Source organism: Polyergus mexicanus, unplaced genomic scaffold (genome assembly GCF_030449975.1).
Source record: "Polyergus mexicanus isolate NDT 795.1 unplaced genomic scaffold, iyPolMexi1.0 SCAF_3, whole genome shotgun sequence".
Classification (NCBI taxonomy): Eukaryota; Metazoa; Arthropoda; class Insecta; order Hymenoptera; family Formicidae; genus Polyergus; species Polyergus mexicanus.
Window position 1 is genome coordinate 3856143 of NW_027223323.1, and position 20112 is coordinate 3876254.

At 40.7% G+C, this 20112-nt stretch overlaps 2 protein-coding genes across 52 annotated transcripts in view; one reads left to right on the forward strand and one right to left on the reverse strand.

The window, feature by feature from the left end:
• The window catches only part of LOC138932057 (longitudinals lacking protein, isoforms H/M/V), a 225842-nt gene extending 212549 nt beyond the window's left edge, over positions 1-13293 (reverse strand). For 6 of the 50 annotated variants that reach the window (XM_070293592.1, XM_070293591.1, XM_070293589.1 and 3 more), the window contains exons 1-6: positions 12677-13270; positions 12379-12579; positions 10913-11307; positions 10552-10795; positions 10106-10283; positions 8067-8216 (exon numbers count right to left, since the gene is read on the reverse strand). In XM_070293592.1, the coding sequence (XP_070149693.1) occupies positions 8067-8216; positions 10106-10283; positions 10552-10795; positions 10913-11307; positions 12379-12552 (1141 nt within the window). In that variant the 5' untranslated portion in view covers positions 12553-12579; positions 12677-13270. Of the gene's footprint in view, positions 1-8066; positions 8217-10105; positions 10284-10551; positions 10796-10912; positions 11308-12378; positions 12580-12676 lie in introns of all 50 variants that reach the window. The other 44 variants (XM_070293575.1, XM_070293577.1, XM_070293572.1 and 41 more) reach the window with 18 other exon arrangements.
• Positions 13294-18343: 5050 nt separating this feature from the next.
• The window catches only part of LOC138932102 (pipsqueak), a 52307-nt gene continuing 50538 nt past the window's right edge, over positions 18344-20112 (forward strand). The window contains exon 1 of one of the 2 annotated variants that reach the window (XM_070293673.1): positions 18344-19406. In XM_070293673.1, coding sequence (XP_070149774.1) covers positions 19399-19406 — 8 coding nt within the window. In that variant the 5' untranslated portion in view covers positions 18344-19398. The remainder of the gene's footprint in view (positions 19407-20112) is intronic. The other variant, XM_070293675.1, reaches the window with a different exon arrangement.

Genomic DNA, 20112 nt, shown 5'->3' on the forward strand with positions numbered 1-20112 from the left:
GAGAGCAAGAAAAATTTTCTCTTTTATCGCTACAACAAAAGACAATCCAAAATTGATAGAAAGTATGCATCAAAAAAATACACGTAAATTTATATTGTGTATTCATTTACATTCGCAAAACATTCGGTCCTCCACTTGTACATTCACATCTCTTTCTCATCCAGGCATATAACACATAAAAAAAAAAAAATCACAAAATGAAAAACGATTTTATGCTTGCAAGAAATGATTATAACCATCTTACCAATGATTATAGATCCACTGACTCGCATGCACGACTATTTTCATTTGCGAACACTAATCAACACCATTACATATATTGTCATTATGTAAATATGGAATATGAGTTACGACGTATACGCGTGTTTAACATGAGGTTTAAAACATGAAGTTTAAGGCGCACATATGCATAAATAACTCGCGTGGAAACGAGATTATACCTCTTCGTCGCATATTACCTTTTTACCTTCATTATATTACCCTTTTTACCTCATCTGAAGCATCCTTTACCAATACTTTACCAATGCTGCTGCAAATCTTCGATCTTCTCTCTTGCGCGTAGAAAAAGCGAAACATGCGTACGCCAGCCTCGTTCCACGCGAAAAAAAATATCACGCGAACAAAGTTAGCCGTGCGTCGCAAAATCACGAAAGTGAAGAAACGTCCATCGTAAAAGAGATGAACAAATATTCGATATATTGAACAACAAAAAGACGCGCGTGTGTCCGAATTGCTTCGATCGTCAATCACGCGTTTTTGACATTCAATTGCGTGTTAATCCTTCGAGAATCCACTGATCTTATTCAAAAAGTCATCTTGAAAAATTTTAGCTCCACCGATATATTTTCGTTCGAACAAAAATAGTGTACAAGGGTGACTTCTAAATAAAATCATCGCAAATCCAAAGGATTAAACGCGAAAGAAAACGCGATTACCGATACCGCCTTCGCAGCAAAACTTCGCTGACGAAAGCGCGATGACGTTCCTCGTTGACGTGACCAAACGTGCAAAAGGCACGCTTGTAAGTCTTCTTCTCTCTTCTGATATTACCGGATTCTTCTTTCGAGGATCCGGAGAAGCTCTATGCGCGTCGCTCCGATCGAGAAATCGCTCGATCGTAGCCGCTCGACGAGCTTCTCCCTCGTGTTTTCATCTTCGTCCTTGATCTTGATCTCTTCTTTATCATCGCAGCCTAGACACTTTGGGGCGGGTAAGAAAACACAAAGAAAGGGAGCAGATATAGAGCAAAATTGTGACATGGCATGGTACAACAATAACAACGAGAGTCGAATAACGAGAAAGTACAATACCATGAACAATAAAATAACAATGATGTAAATGTAAATGTTTATACGTAATCGTTATTATATATATATATATATATATATATATATATATATATATATATATAATAGCGATATCTATATATCGAGTAAAAAAATAGTATTATATAGTGTTAAATATATTATATATATATACGAAGTACGTGTATTTATATATTATATGAAATTCCTTCCTTTTTCGGACGCTCTCTCATATGTATACATGCATGCTTAACGCACGTACGTATACACATATGAGAGAATAATAGATATATATGTAATCGGGTTAATTAAATATAATTTATGTTTTATGCGTTACAAACAAAGAAGCATTATATGTACACTGTTAGTAAAAAAAATAAATAAATATATCGTGTGCAAGCGCGCGCTCGTGCGGGCGGATCCCTCTCTACGGACACGTGTATTCACTAGATTACGTATATATAAAATATCAAACCTCAGTTACCACCACCATGCATATCGTCGTGTCTATAAAAGAACGCATCGCGCTTGCACATTTTCGCAAAGTTAAGGTGTATAGTTGAACTACCGAAGGAAGCGTGGCATGCAAGACGAGAATTACGCCAAAAAAAAAAAAATATATATATATATATATATATATATATACATATATATATATGTATGTGTGTGTGGCACAAATGGGTTAAAAACTATCGAATACGTTTACACGGAATGGACAAAGAAAGATTATAAATATATACATACATACATACATATATATATATGTATATATGTATAAATTCTGTTCACACATCGTATTGCATGTACTCTTGGCGCGCGCGCTCGCGCGACCAAGATTTTATAATGTAAAACGTGCTTTTTTTGTTCATATTTTTTTTTACCCAATGTCTTAGAGAGCCGCAACCCATCATAAATATAAATATGTGCAACTGGACGCGACGCGATAAATGAATGACAATTAAATGCCGATGGATCTCGTTGATCCTTCCGGCGCCGGTTCCGCGACTTACGATCAGCCGTTAGAGAAATTGCGTACAGAAGCGCGTGTTTCAGAGAGAGAAAGAAACGAAAAAAGACAGGTGTTTATGACAAGGAAAGAAGACAGGCAGAGTCGCGAGGATAATGGAGTTCCTCTCCGCTTCTTCGTCGTGCATAGTAGCAGGAGAGGAGGAAGGAGGATGCGAAACATCCCTCGGAACGCTATTACAGAGTGAATTCTACTGAGAATTCGCGCACAGCTGACCGTACGTCGACGCGACCTGTGTTTCAATCCGCGATCGATAAAGATACGGGATATATCGAGTATCTTGAGACACATGACACTCCCGAGACAAATTTCTCCTCCCGATTCAAATTTTCGCGTGCGCGTCCTCGTCACATATACAATATATCGTTTTTCTCGCACCAACAAAAAAAGCACGTCACGGCTACAACTGGCTGATTTTTGTTCTCTTTCATTATATCTGTGGGATCTGAGGGTGACTCTCGTCCCGGATAGGCAAAGGCAAACGCGATCGTTTCACTCTTGCCAGAAGAAAACGGCCGAAGGTTGTCGAAGCTAACGATATCCACGAAAATAACAATGTCAAGAGACACACATCGGCAACGTTTCTTCGGACATGCGTGTGTGTGTATGTGTGCGCGCGCGGCGCGTTTACCTTTACCGTTTCTTGTCGCCGGGAACGCTCTTTTCGTGTTTCCACGATAGAAATTCACGAGAGAATAAAAAAAGATACTACGCGCTGCGAACAACGTGGCGCAACTCCGGTCCTAAAATCGCGCACTCGGCTTCTCGTCACGACCGAACCGAGACTCGAAGGATGACTTAACATACGTGAAATATACGGAATGCAAAGCGGTAATCAAAAAGGTGTACGAGAGAGCTTTTGCAATTTGAAACTCCAAAACAAAACGGAAGAAAACGCGTGCTTTCTCGGGACAAATGGAGCCTAAAGACGACGAGATCAATCGCGCGAAAGAAGCGTATTTTTATTATTTATATTGGCCCCTCTTCCTTTATCCTTCAAAAACGATTCGACTCGGAAACTAGATTCAAGGCAACAAGTCTCTGACGGTGAAAAAAAACGACCTTCGCTATCAATGCGAGCATCTGTCCGATATTTCTTTCTTTCAAGCGGCGCGCGCGATACGTGACACCCATATGTGCGTTAAGAAGAAAAATGAGATAAAATATTTATTCTCGTCTGCTGTGATGAGCTGGCAAAAGAAAGCTCTCGCGATTGTAACAGACACCTGGCGCATAAGAATATCGCGAAAGAAAATTACCGTCGAGTATTAAACATCAGGAATCGCGTCGACCGCGAGGTCTGACGATAAAAATTCGAGCTCTAGATTTAGCAGCAACGCTAGCATTGACAGAAAGGTCGCTCCTCTCTCTCCGAAATTACCTTGCCTCCCACGTTGGATCACCTCGTTAGGGCGATCATGTAACCCTAGAAGACGATTAAAACAGGAAAAAAAAAATATTTCGCGCGATCGTCCCTTTAAAAACCCTCCTAATCTCAATTTAATACCTAAAGTTGGTCTTAACTCGATAAAAATTAATTTCTACTCTTTCTGTATTATTCCCCCTTCTCTCTCAATGTGTCCCATCTTCATGGTTTTTTCATCGCGTCTTAAAATAATGAGATTATTTTAACGGATACTGTGAAATCAAATGATCTCATCAATCGCGTCCATTACAGTTACATATAATCATGAAGAATCATTATCATGTCTGAGTTTTATATCATCTTCCAATGTTAACAAAGAGACCGCGCTTGTTGTAAATAGTGCGGGGGATATTATTTTCGAACCACCGGAATTATATACGACGCTTACTTCTCGAGTCGCAAAAGACGCGGGATTGGACAGACGATGCACATGATTTCCGTTTAGCCATCTGGGATGCCCGGCATCCGGCCTACATCATCTGCCGCCTAATGTGCAGCTGTCGTAGATTGGCAGATGCAAGCAAAGCGATGAGCCCGCAGCTGGCTCGTAGTCTCGACACACGTTGCCAAACTAAGACGGTTGGCAAAAATCCGTTTCACAGTTTCCAATTTCTTATCTATATTCTATATTTCTATATTTCTATATTTTTCGCTAAATCTATGAGACCTACTTATTTTTTAGATGTGTTTCTATGATACAATATACTTTTAGATTCAATGCTAATGTATAACTATCGTATAGCTTCGAGTTTGTAAAAGATAAAAATATCATTTTGCACAAATAAATTACTTTTTACGAAACTAACGCATTATTTAATGAAGAAAAATATTTCTGGATACTTCATGGAAAAAAAATCTATGTTTTTATGTATAATAATTTAAGATATAACTTTTATGACTGTCAAGAAATCCTCAAATTTTTTTTTATAAAGTACTGACTTTTACGATTAAAATGCCAAGACACTATGAGTATTTAATTTTTCCGCCCGGATATACTGAAGCTAAAATAATAATCTTGATATATTGTATTTCTTATTTTTTGTCAGATTGGTTCATTTATTAAAATATCACTCGGTACATATGTGGAAAGTTGTTCTATTATATCTCGCGAAGAAACAGTCGCGTATCGAAATCATTCTTCTACTACCGTGATTTTATTGTTATGTAATATATACTATCGCCTTGATACGGTTCATCGCTCCTATACGCGCGGATGACAAATCTGGGTCATCAATATAAATCACGATGGATGGTTTTATATTGTTATCTATAGTCTTATCTCCGTGAAGAAAAAACATTTATATCAATGTGTAACAAAAATATTGCGCGAAATTACCTCCTAATCTCTTATCTAATAACCTTAACTTTTTAGCCGCCTAATTGTGATAAAAAACGCGATTTCCTATATTATTTCTTCTAAAATTTTTCTTTATTATCAAATATTTCTCTTTAATAAAATCATATTATATTTGATTTCCGATTACTGTGCGATTCTGATCAAATGTAATTTTTAATTCTTAATCAAACTTTTGTAATATTTCTACATCATATCGCAATTGATAGTACATTTACTCTTTTTCTCAAATATTCTTCATCCTACATGGAAATTGGGTAACTATATCTAATCCGTTTAAGTTTTAGACACGAAAGACCTTTCTAATTATTTCCGGGTTTGAATCGATTTAAAATTTGTAATAGTAATGAAAAGCAGTTCTTTGCTAACGTTCGTGATTTTGACTTTCCGACTGTTTGAAGCTCGACGTCAAGCATATGTTGATGTGAGCTAAGGAGAAACATGTATATATATTGTCTACACGATGTCGATCAAAGGCAATACCATTCCTCTAACTTGCTCCCTCATCTCTTTCATCATTACTTTTCTAGAAATCGCTACGCATTTGAGATTCCTTATCACATATATTCTAAGTTCTATAACGCTTCAAGACCAATAAATGTTTTCGCAAATGTTTTCCGACCAAATACGTAAATATACACGTATTTATACAATAATACAATATAAATGTTCACGAGTAGCTTTATGCCCATGATTGCCATATATGATTTTTATCATCCAGAAATGTTTTGATGGAAAAATTCGAGTAATAATATGTAATTTTCAAACAATTGTGATTATTCTGCGCGATCTCGGATTTAATTGGATATAAAGTAAATCGTAAAAGACAATATTGGAAAAATGGATTGAATCTCATTAGGACAAAGTAAGCGAAAATATTTTTGTCCTTTGATATTTCATGCAATTTCTATATAATTCTATCTTCTAATCGATTCTAATATGGGCTCTTAAAAATCGAGCTTGCTGAAAAAGTGGCTTATATTTTCCATAAATTTCTACTATTTGTATATTTTCCAAAATTTCGCACGCGATGTCACGCTATTGATAAATATGCCGAAAAAAATCGAGTTTAAACTATATATAACAAGCAACGCTAAAAATTTATGTGATAATCTGATTCCATAATCGAGCGACTGTGTTAAATAGAACAACCACTTCGCGTTGTCCGAGAATCAGCGTAAAACGATCAACGAATGCAGCTAACGGCACTGCAATATAGCACGCTGAGATTTGTTTCTCGTGCAGCATCAAATTTCTCAAATAAAATTAGCCAATTGGAATTGAGACGACAAGCTGTCGGCTTACACACACCAATGATGCACGAGATCCTGTTATATTTCTATCCGTCGAGAAATTCTCACGTTGCCTCGGCTTCTATTTCCCATAGCAACAGGGGAAATAACGTTAACCGGATGCGCACTGAAATTTTTTTCCATCGCTTAAATTCGCTGAGCTACAACTTTCCGCTTTACGAACAAGATTCGAATACAAAGTAGCGAATTTAAGGTTCGCCGTTTTATGAGAACGTAAGAACAATCGTCGAATACATTTTTATCCTTAGATTTAATCACGCGACATTAGTAACTTTGTAAAAATTCATAAATATGAACGACATAAATCGGTTACGAAGATGGAGACAATCGAGAGAGTTCTATCTACTCATCTACCTACTGATTATTATATCCACACGTTTCAAACTATTCCGTCTTTAATTATTTTCAACTATTTTTATTAACCTTAACTGCATATCAGTTATATTATTATTCAAGTATCGTATTGCATTCATAAGAGATCGAAAGTTTAAAAAATCGCGAATAATCCGTAATCCACGCTGCTTTACGCGAACCGATTTAACTAATAAATTAATTAATAAAAAATTTTATTATGTGTGTCGATTCTTATATTTTGCCTCCTTTGCTCTCTCTCTCTCCCTCTCTCTTTCTCTTTTCAGAATTCTTTCGCTCTGTGAACACATTTAAAAATAAAAAAATGATAAAAATTTCTTTGCCCGATCGGAGAAGGAGTTGTATATGTACTACTATCTGTTGTGTTAACAATACTATTATTGTGCCCCGCAACGTCGCCTATCATCGGGAAATAAGATACATTTAGCTATTAATCATCTCGTTTTCTTATGGCGCGAAATTGATACGAGATTGGATCTCGTGTGCCCCCGGTCGATTGCGGGCAGTCCTCTTTGCTGTCGTACTCCTTTCGGAGGAGAGAGAGGCCACAGCGTTACGCGTTGCGAGGCTAACGAGGACGAGTCGACGTCACAAAACGAATACCGTATACCAATTATAGAAAATCGATGCAGACGTAAGAAAAAAGACGCGCGCGCGGCTCGTCTTACGTCAGACCTCGCGTCGCGACGCTACATTAAGAAAGAAAAAAAATAGAAAGAGGTATACACAAAGAACTTAAGAATTTAACGGAAAAGCTCTACATGCCCTGATAAAAAATAAAAAGCTCTTTCAGAGACCGTGCTACACTTGAACGCACCGGAATCTAGGTTGAACCACGTTATCGACAGCGAAAGAAAAATAAGCTCCATCCCACCTGCGCAATAGGCACATATAATTACGCGCGCGCGCGCGCGCACACATACACACACACATGCGTGTTACTCGCTGTGTACACGTCATTGAAACTTTTAGAAGCGTACTCGCTTGTAAATGAGCCATTGTCATATGGTTTCCGCCATATTAAAAAGATACATATCATCGTTCAAAATTTTCCACGTTCTCGAGAGCTCATTCAAAGAAGTACGCGCGTATTATACTCGAACTAATTATAAATTTGTTTCAAATTTGCATTTCACCATTGTGGAAACTATTCTCACGTTGAGATGTTCGCTAACAAACGTGCTCCAAGTTCTAGCGAGTTTGGGCCAATTACGAGTGCCTATTGTTACGGGGGTTGGAGACAATTGGAAAATGGCGAGGATGAGCCTACCTTGTGAGTCGCGTTGCTGTTGTGCGGTGGCCTCCTGAGGTGTTAGAAACATCTCATCTGTTGCCCCCGTAGCCCCTGCTCCTGTCAACGTGCCCACGACACCCCCCGCGTTACTTCTGTCACCAGTAACATGCCACGCGCCAAGGCCTGCTAAAATAAAGGGCAACCATATTCCGATAAGTGTCATTGTGAAATTGAATATTTGTTCGTTACGCGATACGATACCGTTATGCCAGAAAAATGTATCATTTATATAAAAAAACCGTAAACGAGAACCCCCGCTTTGCCATATTCCAAATTGCGATCAAATAATAGAACAAGAATTAAGATTAGTTGTAAATCATTTGAGATGCTTATTTAAGAATCTCAAATGATTTAAAATTAATGCGTACATGAAAGAATATTACATTCTAGGAATATATATTAAGGGTACTTTATTCACGTAAACTCTTAAAGGGGAACAAAAATATTTTAGGACACATAATGTAAGACCGACCAAGAAATTACGCAGCGAAACACAGGGCTTGACAATCGGAAAATCGCACAATGTTCCCTTATACAGTGGGAGTGCTTAAGATACATTTATATTATACAATACACTCCTAATCGTCCCTTTATATTCACGATTCGTTACAACAAGTAATATTTGGCAAATTATGCGGAATAACACACACATTTGTCCCGCAATTTGTTATATCCGCGCACATACTCGCATACACACGTATAAGTCGTAATCACACAAATTTTAAACAATCTACACTTAGCCTACACGTAACACTTAGAAAACAGATAAATAATACTGATAGTTTGACTATTTAAAATTCAAATACTTTGTATGTGTCGCTTGCCTTACTTCGACTTGCATATATCTTTGTATTATTGTTAAAACGATCAGTTTGGAAGTGATTCTTGTCGGTGAGTTTCGATTTCAGAGTAGATTTAACGTCAAAATGCGAACAAAGGAGAAATATTTGTCAGCAATGTGCATATATTCTATAAAGCATGTCCGATTTGAGCGAACGATCTAAGAATATCCCGGATTTATATCAGTCTCCAATGTTTTGAACAAAATTATACAACGACAATTAATACTGACAATCTTGGCTGATCGGACTCGACGTAGAAGAGTGTGGCGCGTGTGATACTACAATACTCGCGTGCATACACACGCGCACACTAAGTCTGTCTAGGCTGGATCGGGTTACTAGCAGGTTGCTGCCTCCATCTCCTCCTGACGACGTTCAATTTTTTCAAATAGAACTGCAGTGTTGAGCGATTAATGCCGTACATCTCGGATGCCTGAGTGGTGCTAACACCCTGTTGCAATATTGCCTCCAGGGACATTTTAACCGAGTCTAAGCTATACTTTCTGCCCTGCTTACTTGCCAGTGATTTAAGCAACGCGCCTACGTCAACGTCCGGGCGCGGCCGCCTCATGTTTGGCACTTTTTTACATTCGAGGAAATGGGAAGCCCATAGGGCACCACCATCACCACTACCCAAATTCCCTCTCGACCGAGACCGCGCTCCCGCCCCCCCACCTGCAACGAGGAAACCCAAGCTAGTGTCGGCCAATTTGTTACACGGCCCGCTTTAACAGATAACAAACAAAAGAACGAAACGACTTCCCGACACCAAAACTATTCATTCGTTCAACACATAAGCCCGTCCCTATTTACGAGTAAGCGAAAAACACTTATCACGACCAACAATATCACGACTCCTGTTCAAGAATCACTTTCCAATCACTAGACGTCAAGCTCCGCTTCGATCCAAAGAAATATTTTGGATCGAAGATTCGCTACTGTCGTTGACTCTCTCCAGAGCATGAAATTTCATATAGAATGGAATTATCCGCTGTATGTATATTCTCCATACTCTTTAGACGCGACACGCAGTTTAGCAATGCGCAAGTTTAAAGGCATGTCATTGCAATTTGTATTGTCTAATTGAGATAAATAAACCCTGTATTCCGCTACGATAAAACCAAAAATTGTAATAATGAATAATTGTAATAATGAAGAGAATTGTAAACTTACCGGGGTGTTGGGTGGGGTCGTGGGACGGTCCAGCTCGATTGTTGTCCTGTTCCATATCATTTAGATCGTTCATATCGTCGTCCAGCGTCAGGTCTTCGACGCACTCCTCAGATTCCTCTAGGTATTCAGACTTTGGCTCGATGAGATTATCGTTTGGCTCGGGTTTTTCGAGTGGCAGCTACAGAATATTAAAACGTATTAAAAATCGTGGATATCGAAAGAACTGTTTTACATAAGAAATTAAGTCATAATATATAGAGAAGAAAAAAACATGTTTCACACCGTTTCCACACTGCAATGTATATGACCAAAGCAGTAGGACAAAGCACGAATTTTTCTTTACCAACGAAGCGAAAGAAACAGCGCTTTTGGCGACAGCCTCTACTAGAGCGTTGGCACGCGTGTATGAGAAAAAGAGAAAAACAGAAGAACTCGCAACACTTTACCTGTAACATCTCGTCGGCGGGTTTCGTCAACTGCGTCATCAAAGCTGACCTGCCGAGAGAATCAGTCGAATCTGCGTGCACTTTCTCGTCTGCCACGGGCGTGATTCCAAGCGCCGGTACACTCATTTGTTGAGGCATATCACTGGAATTCGATGCATCTTGCATCTCTATCGTATTATCTTCGCCCAAACTTCTTCTTCGAAACCTGTTTCTTTTTCTTGTTGTTGGACTTTGTGAGCCTTCTCTGTACGATAGAAAAAAAGTAAGCAATTTTTACCAATACTTCCAAAACGGAAAAATTATATTCTAATATAAAAATTATAATATAATATAAAAAACTATTCTTTCTTGAAATACTTACCTCGAGCAGAGCCTCTTCGACCCTTGAGGACTAGCCGTATCCTCTGGTATATCCCCCACAGGACCTTGCGCCATACTCTGCCTAGGAACTTTATTCTTTTCTATCGTTAGACCGGAAGATGCGTGTGGAATGTCTAACGATGGTGAAACGCGTGCTATCGGTTGTGAGACGGTTTTCTGTGGTCTGGATTCCGTCTTACTACTACCAGCAGTTTTACTTTCTGAAAGGCCCTTAATTTGCAACGATTCAGCGGCTTTGAGAAGTGCTGCCAATTGGTCTTGGGAAATGTTGACTTCCCCCCTATACATATAGTCCATCATCGCCTTAAGTTCCTTGAATTTAACGTCCTTGAGTATGAAGACTGGATGCTTGTCATAGTGTTCGCTGAGGAGGCACTATAACATAAAAATACATATTCTTTCAAACAAACAATATTCATTATACACAAGTATGTATATAATAACTCATTTTCTAAATTTGGTTTTAGATAAATGTTGCCCCCGTAACTTTTTCTATTTTAAGACAAATATGCAAACACAAATGTAAACACTTTGAATAAAATTAACATATTATAAGCCAAATAAAGTTCATATTATAAACCAAATAATTTATTTAGAAATAAGCCTCAGTCTCATATATTTATACCACACAATTAGAATATAAAAAACTCGTAGAGTATAAAGTATCTCTGAAATTGTAGATTCGAGTACATTATTCATTTTCATGATATTCAATTACTGCAATAACATCTCTGCATCCCCACCCATATCAGGATAAAATCCCAGGGCAAGTGCCCTGGAAATCAGCCATCTTGCTTTCCCTGTATTGATCAAGAGGAAACCTAGGAGGGGGCTACACAAGCTTTTGCTCCCCACTCTGCACATTATACACTCCTGCCCAGGCAACAAGCACGGCCATCTTGTTTCAACTTGAGACTCTTTCCCTCCCTCCCTCTCCCTTCGCTTCTGAACAATCTATCTCTCTCCCTACCAACGTATTTCGTATTGATCTAACCCAACGGTGCCAACAGGACAAAGAAGCAACCGGAAAAGCTTCATGGCACAAAATTACAATTAGTTAGATGCACAATTATCTTATGTCATAGTTCTCTCGCATATTTAAATCGCGTTCTCATTAACAAGTAATAAAATTCTCAACAAGCATGATTTTTAATAAAACCATAAATATTGCTATTTAAACTATTGCACTGTATCTCTATTATTAGATACAAAAGTTACTTTGCAATTAACTATTATGACAAAGAAGTACAAACAAAAACAAGCAAAATTCTGCAATAAATTATATAAAGTAACATTCCAGATTAATATAATACATAAAATATGAAAGAGACACTTCATAGTTGACATCTTCGAAAATTGTACGATAACCTTTTTAAAACTATATTCTAGGAAATAAGATTGATGTATCGTAGGATTAGATAATGATAAACAGAATATTTCACTCACCTCAAAGTATGGACTGCACGCGGAGAGGACGACTTTGTGGGCCTTGAGAGTTTTCCCCTCCGCTGCCAAAGTGCAGTCGACCAGCGTTCCGCTTTCGAGGAGTGTGTCGAAGTTTTGTATGAGCGTACTTTGGTGGTTGTTCCACCTGAGACAGAACTGCTGGTCGTCCTCCATGGTAGTTCTGGCTTCGTTTCCTCGTTTCTGCACAGATGCAAAAAAAAACAGGCAAGATTGCCGATAAACGAATAAACCAACAAGCGGAACGAATCAACGAACGAGCAAGAAACGGATAACATACGAATACGAAATGGGGTTGTTCTCTCTCTCTCTCTCTCCTCCCGTTCCTTACGTGCTATCGATCGACCGACGGACCCGACGCTATCTCGTCCTCCCGCGACCGATTATTATCGCGCACATCGAGCCGGATGACGTACCCGCGAAAGTACGCCTTTCGACTTTCGTTCCAGTTAGACAATCTTGTTCTTCCCTCTCCCGTTCTTCTTCCTTTTCGCACGCGGCTCTCGCGGGAGGACGACGGAGACGAAAGCTCCGCAACGAAGCGCCGAAGCTTCCAAAATGGCCGTGTGCTATGCAAGCGCGTCGGTCAGATCGCTCTTCTGGCCTTTGTGCGTGTCTCGTAACGGTAACGGACTGCTACTTGGTGGGGATGATGCAGGAGGACGCGCAAGCACCGCGCACGCGCAGCTGCGCACGTCCGGGCTGCGCGCACAACTTGCGCAACAACTGCGGAGGCCCCTGGGACTCAGGGGCGGCTACTGTTGGCACGGCTGGACTCTCTTGTCCAGGTCATTCAAAAGTTTTATCGTAAAACGAAAATGTCTCGTACGCGAATTTCTAATGCACCGGAAATCGTAACAACGCAATGTTAATAATAAAAGCGTAGCTCGTAAAAGTATAATTTAATGGGAAAAAAAAAAGTTAAGACCTCGTGAAAAATATATCAAAAAATATGTACCTGAATGAAGTTAACGCGTTATAGCAACAGCTTGACAATCTTGCAAAACTTTTCACCATAAGAAACGATTGAGTAAATCACGATTTACGATTTTCATCATGACGTGTCAGCGATTTCTCGCGTCACCGCCCGAGATGCGTTAAATAAAATCGAAACAAGTCTAACTCGATTTACGTCAGCGCGCGATTTATATTAGCAGCGGGTAATAAATACGGAAAATCGATCACGCAGTTCGCGACCGGGTGGGGAAGAACTGGACGTGCCTGCAGTAGGGGGAATTAAGCGAAGTACGCAGTCGCGGAGTGCCGCGGACATAGCCATCGTGAAAGAGAAAGAAAGAGAGAGAGAAAGAAAGAAAGAAACAGAGCCATTATTTCTCGGCCTACATGCGATTGCATAATCTATTTATATTGTTATCTCGCGCAAGAGAGCGCGTTACGTCAGACGATGTATCGAGCGAACGACGTGTATGCGTACGAAACAAATTGTTGACAGATAATTTTCCAATCGTGTATATATACAGGTATATTCCGATATACACGGCCAATATTGAAAATCTATAGTTCATATTATAGTTTATATTAGTTTTTCTGTACATAGGCAGTATATTTATATTGGAAACATAGCCTTTATCTCACGCGCTCACGGAACACACACACACACTCAGTTTGTTTGTAGCTGAACTTCCCGCACTAAATACACTAAAAACGAGCGAGATAGATGTATCTACTTAAAAGTTAGAGAACAAGAGAGGAAAAATAAAAAGCGTTAAATGTTCAGCTACAAAAAAAACGAAGCTATTGTCAATAGTAGAGCGAGAGATAAGACGACGCGCGAAAAAATGCGGAGGAAGCGGGGGGGCCCCCCTTCCCTCCCCGGGAATCGTGCGACGCCGCGAGACGCCTCTCTTGCCCCTCGACGTCCCTGGAAATCGCGTCGAAGCGAAAGACGTGGATCACAATATGGCGGTTGGCGAGGTCGTGCCCGGGACAAAATGGCGACGAATGAAAAGCTCGCGGAGGAAAACCACGGCGATCGATCTCGGCGACTCGCGCGCGCGCGCGCGTTCGCGCTCGCGCGTTCGCGCTCGCGGATTCTCACGTCGACCGAATTCCCCGCGTTCATGCGTCGCGTCTGGACAAGAGCACACTGAAATCGCAAACGGCCGCTAATTCACGCGGGAAATTCGCATACCGTTCCCATCATCTCAAACGATAACGACGGCTGTACGGATATCGCGACGACGCAACGTTTCCCATCTCTCCAAAACATTCGCCATCTCGTGGAACCGCCCGCCGCGCCATATCACCCGCATATCTCGCGCAATCTTTCCGAAACGCGTACCGTATGAGAGTGACAGAGAACCGCGCGCGATTAAGTAATACCGAGCCCACTCACCTAATAAGGAAGATATAAAAGAATCTAATATCACAGCAATGGAGTCGGTGAAAAGTAAAACAGCGTGACAACGTCTAGACCCGGCGTCCGCCTCGTGCGCTGCCCTTTTCAACTATGGCGTAGCTCAACGGCTTCTAGCTCTGCTGCCTCGGATCGCCGTCGGAGGGCGCAGGCGTCTACGCAAACGGGAGCGAGACGCGTCCCGGAACGAGCAAGAAGGAAAAACAGGAAAACGGCGCGCATGCGTGCCGCACGAAAATATTGCGACGTGATTGAGAATAGCATTGAAACGCAGGAGAAGCCGAAACACCTATGTATTGGTCGGCGTCAAAATTATTTCTTTTCTGTTTCTAGGAATACATCTGACATTACAAAAAGGAACATTGTTTCGTATAAAAATATTGTAGAAGAAATTTCTAGAGAATTTCTTTACAGATTCTTCATACTAAATTAATTCTTCTATTGGATATCGGATGTATTGCAAGTAATTGCGGAAAAAAAATCACGATTATAATGCCTATCAAATCAATTTCCAATAGTATATTGTCACAGCAATTTCTCTTCAAATCAATTTCATTAAAAAAAAAAATATATATATATATATATATATAACTTAAAAATTTACTTAAAATAAAATTAATGTAAGAATTTACAATCGTCCTTGATTTGACTTTATCATGCTGAGATTGCAATTTCGCCATTTTTACAATTATCATTTATTTATGCTAATGATTTTTGTACACAACATATGGCAATGCATCAGACTTGATTAGACTGTACGTAATGAAAAAACAACACGATAGACAATCACGTTCCTAATTAATAATTCTAAATAAGCGAAAAATTAATTGACCAATATATATTTACAAGGAAATCATTTGTCAATTAAAATTTTGCACTAATAATATATCAACGTTAGCTTTCCGTTACGGTTTTATAAATTCCATAATTGGACGATCGATAATTACGAAGATTGAGTCACAAATGAAAATAATGTATATTAAGTCCAGTTACACACATTTCTTATGTACGAAGACATCTTACGTGATTCTATCTTGATCATGCTTTCTATCCGCTAACTGTTCAGATCGAAAAAAAAAAAAAGAAGAAAAAAACCTATTCATTCTCCAGATGTAAGAATGATTCTGAAATAAATGAAAAATAAATTCAAAAGAGAATAATCCGTAATTCTAAATATTTTATTTATATTTCTCTCATCTCTATTATATTCTCTATAATATTTATAAAATATTAAATTATTATTTATATAATCATAACGTGTGCAAAAAAAAAAAAATTTAAAAATTCGTTGATTCGAAACGAGATGACATTTCTATTAACATATATAATATTCATTGTTTTTATTTTCTTACGAAACAGTTCGATTCCATTTTACCTGTGAAGCGATATCATTTCTTTCACATTGCTTACTTAATCGAAAGAATAAATAAAGGCAGGCCGGAATCTGACGATGTAATAAATCCCAAATGTCGAATGGCATGTCAAAATAAATAACGGCATAAAAAATCGATGTCTGTGAAGAATTGCGTTCCCTTCTGCGTCGAGTTTCATATCGCGTCCTTTATGTAATTCCAAGACCAATCGTCATCGATGCTTATCGTATTCCGACAATGAAAACAAACAATAATTATGCTTCGCGATTGAGTGAAGTTCATTTCTACAAAATCTCACCGTTAAAATCGCTCGTTAGAATTCGTCGTTAAAACGATTTCGCGCACTGGCATGATTATGTTAATATCTAGAAATTTTACGTCGAATAATCATGGCGGACATTCTCCGGCTTTTCATCTCGCGTTACGCGAGATATTTAACGACAGGCGTCATGGCCGACGGCTTTCCCGAATCTCTCTTACACGCGACCTCGATCACCTTTCCATTAGTAGCGATCGTTCATCCGACGAAATGTAATCTCTCTCGCATATGCGATAACACAGATGTATAAAATACAGCCACGAATTAGGGGGGTCGAATGATATATAACGAACAGTACTGCGGTGCGACGCGACCGCAGTAATCACGCACGCGATAATAAGAATTACGTTATGTAACGAAAACCGATCGATTCCCCTCTCGTATCGCACCAGTTTCTCATTGCCCGATAAAAAAAAAAAAAAAAGCGCCGAGAAATTATCGTATGATGAATCCGCATTTGCCTCCCTAAGCGCGATATTCGCGTCCGCTTTAAATTTGCGCCGAGCTGTATTTACATAAATACTTGATATACTTACGCGATATATACGGTGTCGCGCGCTCGGACTTTAATCTAAATCCACAAATTTAAATCCGTATTTCGTTAATTTTAAATTTCATATCGGTTATTGTATCGCGCAACACGAAGATCGTAAATTTAAGCGAAGCTTCGCTTTAAACGCGCTGCTCGAAATCCAAGTCACGGAAGCGATCGAGAGCATCATTTTTACTATAGACGATAACCCGTTTAAAGTGCAATAACCTCTGTTTCTCACTCGACGGCTTACACCGTCCCAAGCTTACATAGGATCTCCCGGTCCCCCGCGCGTTTTTTCCCCAACACGTTCCGAGGGACGCGGCGCGCGACGATTTTCGCCGGGAGCGAAACGTCGTAGCGGAAACTGGACCGCGTCGTCACCGCTCGACGTCACGAGCCGGCCTAAAAACACGTTCCGGTACGCGCGCGTAACGTAATGGCCGACCTCGCCGTTCTCGCGCGAGACAAAATGGCGAAAAATCGTCGAGAAAGCTCGGGAAAACACCGTCGGGTCGATTACGGCGAATTTAGACCGATGATATTTCGCGCCTTCCTACGCACGCGATTTTTCCTCGTTCGTCGCGTACATACGCCAGTACGCGAGAACGCGAGAACGCGGCATGGCGGGCAGAGAGCGCGATTCGATTTTCCGCCGAACTTTCCATCGGGCAACGAATGATACTCGGATCTCGCGGCTTTCGTAAACGGCTTGTAACGACGCGTCAAGCAAGCGAGAGGAGAGCGAGCGCTAGTTCCTTCTACTCACCTAAATATTGGCACAGTCTAAATATCACAAGAGGACGAACTTGGGGAAACTACGCGTCCACTCCTCAGCGCGCACTATCCGAGCGTCATGGGTCCTTTTTACACAATGGCCGTGGCCGCGCTACGCGGTTTCGATCGATGGAGTTTCTGCGGGAAGATAACGCCAGACACACGGAAACGGCTCGCCCCGTCGCAGCGCCCCCAGACGCGGCGCAGAACGTATCAACGCGCCTTCTGCGCATCGAGGGAACGCGAAAGTGGGAGCGAAAGGAGAGCGACGCAGGACCGTCGCGAAGCCGCCGGAGTCCCGAGAATATAAAAAGTGATATATTCATATTTCTTATATTTTTTCATACGCAATTGGAAGAAAAAAGTACTAGGACAAGGAACAATTCTTACTAAGGGCAAAGGGGGAGCATGATTAATACCATGGGATTGACAACGACAAATTTTGAAGGAAAAGATTACAATGTTAATCGTTAATAATTAATTTACTCTTCTGAATTATATATATGAATCAATATATATATATATATATATACATATTTATTGTTCACAAGACTCGAATGTAAATATACTAGGCTAGGTACATTTAGGAAGTTAAATTTGAGGTCGTAGCATCACACGTTTATGTCTAGCGCCCTCTTGTGTGTGACCCTTGCGTGCAAAAATGACGGCCCTGTCGCTCGACGTGTACCGCGACGGTATTGGCCGGCGGTGGGGATCGGGACGAGCGGTGGAGGTAAAGAGCCGGGTTTCCGTTCTAGAGCGCGTTCGCGGCGTAGCGTAGCCGACGGTGACGAGGCGGGAGAGGCGAAGGACGACGCGCGGGAGAAGTGGAAAGCCGGGAAGAGAGAGCCGACGAAGGAAAGAGAATCGGGGGTCCACAACAAAATCGCTTAATCGCTTTGCGCCACCGTCCGCAACGGAGCACAGCCCATCCGTCGCCGCCATCGCAGTGCCCCCTATAGTGTGTATGCATGTTCCTAGCTTTCTCTCTCCTTCTCTCTCTCTCTCTCTCTCTCTCTCTCTCTCTCTCTCTCTCTCCCTTTCTCCCCCTTTTACCCCTTTCTCCTTCTTTCGCGCTAGCCGAGTCTCGCGCTCCGTCTTTCTCTCCTTCTCCCTCTCCCTCTCCCTCTCCCTCTCCCTCTCCCTCTCCCTTCCTCGCCTTCGCGGTCTCTGTCTCCCCGTGATTCGCTATGCCACTTCGGCCCGCGACGTTTTCACGGGCAATCCGTGAGTGACAGCTGCCAGTTGCCAACGCGGTGAGTGCGTGTGTCTCTCGCTCGACGACTGACACGGCCAATACGCCGGCTGTGCGTGCGTGACAGCTTGCGTGCGTTCATGCGTGCGTGCGTGCGTGCGTGCGTGCGCGCGAATACGCGCGGGTAAATACGTAATTTGACGAGGCCGTCCGTTTCGTTTCGCGCCCTGTTCCGGACCGTGTGTTTATCATCCGATACGGCGAAAGTGTGTGCCTGTCCCCCGGGACCTTGGAGCAACGCGGGGGTTGACGATTACCGCGAATCGGATCGTCGCCAACGTTGCTGCTACTGCTGCTACTACTACTTAATTACTCTACTACTGCCGCTGCTGCTGCTGCTCCGTTAAGATTTGATTTGTGGGTCAGGTCATGGTAAGGTACGGACTGTCACGATCTTGCATGAATCTTCGCGCGACGTCGTTGTCGAGACGAGCTCTTTCTCGATAACGTCATTCGCATCTGTCATTTCGAAATACATACGCACGATCTGTCTTCACTCGTTGCGTGACATTAATAACGCCAGCTACATACCGTGAATGTCGCTTTCGCCAACTACGCATTGACGCGCCGAAATTTCTTTTGTAAACAAATACGATAGCCACGTACCGTATTCCCTACATTCTACAAGGCGCGCGGCCGTACGGTATATCTTTTTTTTTTCCATTTTATTATCAATACGACCACGTGCTTTCTCGACAAGTGCGTCGGTCAATGAGCCAATTGTGAAGCGCGAGTGAACGATATTTATCGTTTTCGTACGTAAAATTATATATGCGACAATGTCACGGTGTTTTATACATTTCAATGATCGATTTTAAAACTGTCATAATTTCCATTTACTTCTATATTTACGTAAGATTTATTACAAAACGAGCTTATTAATCTGAGATTTTCCAAGCTTCAAGATTAATGATAATTCCGAGCGTATCATGGCTTATCTAGTTTATTCAGGTTTAATTTATGTATTTATAAAACACAGAATCATAAAAAAAATATACATGTAAAGCAGTTTGCAAATATGGAATAATTTTATAAAATTAAATTTTTCTAATTATAGAAATAATCAATTTAATTTATTATTGA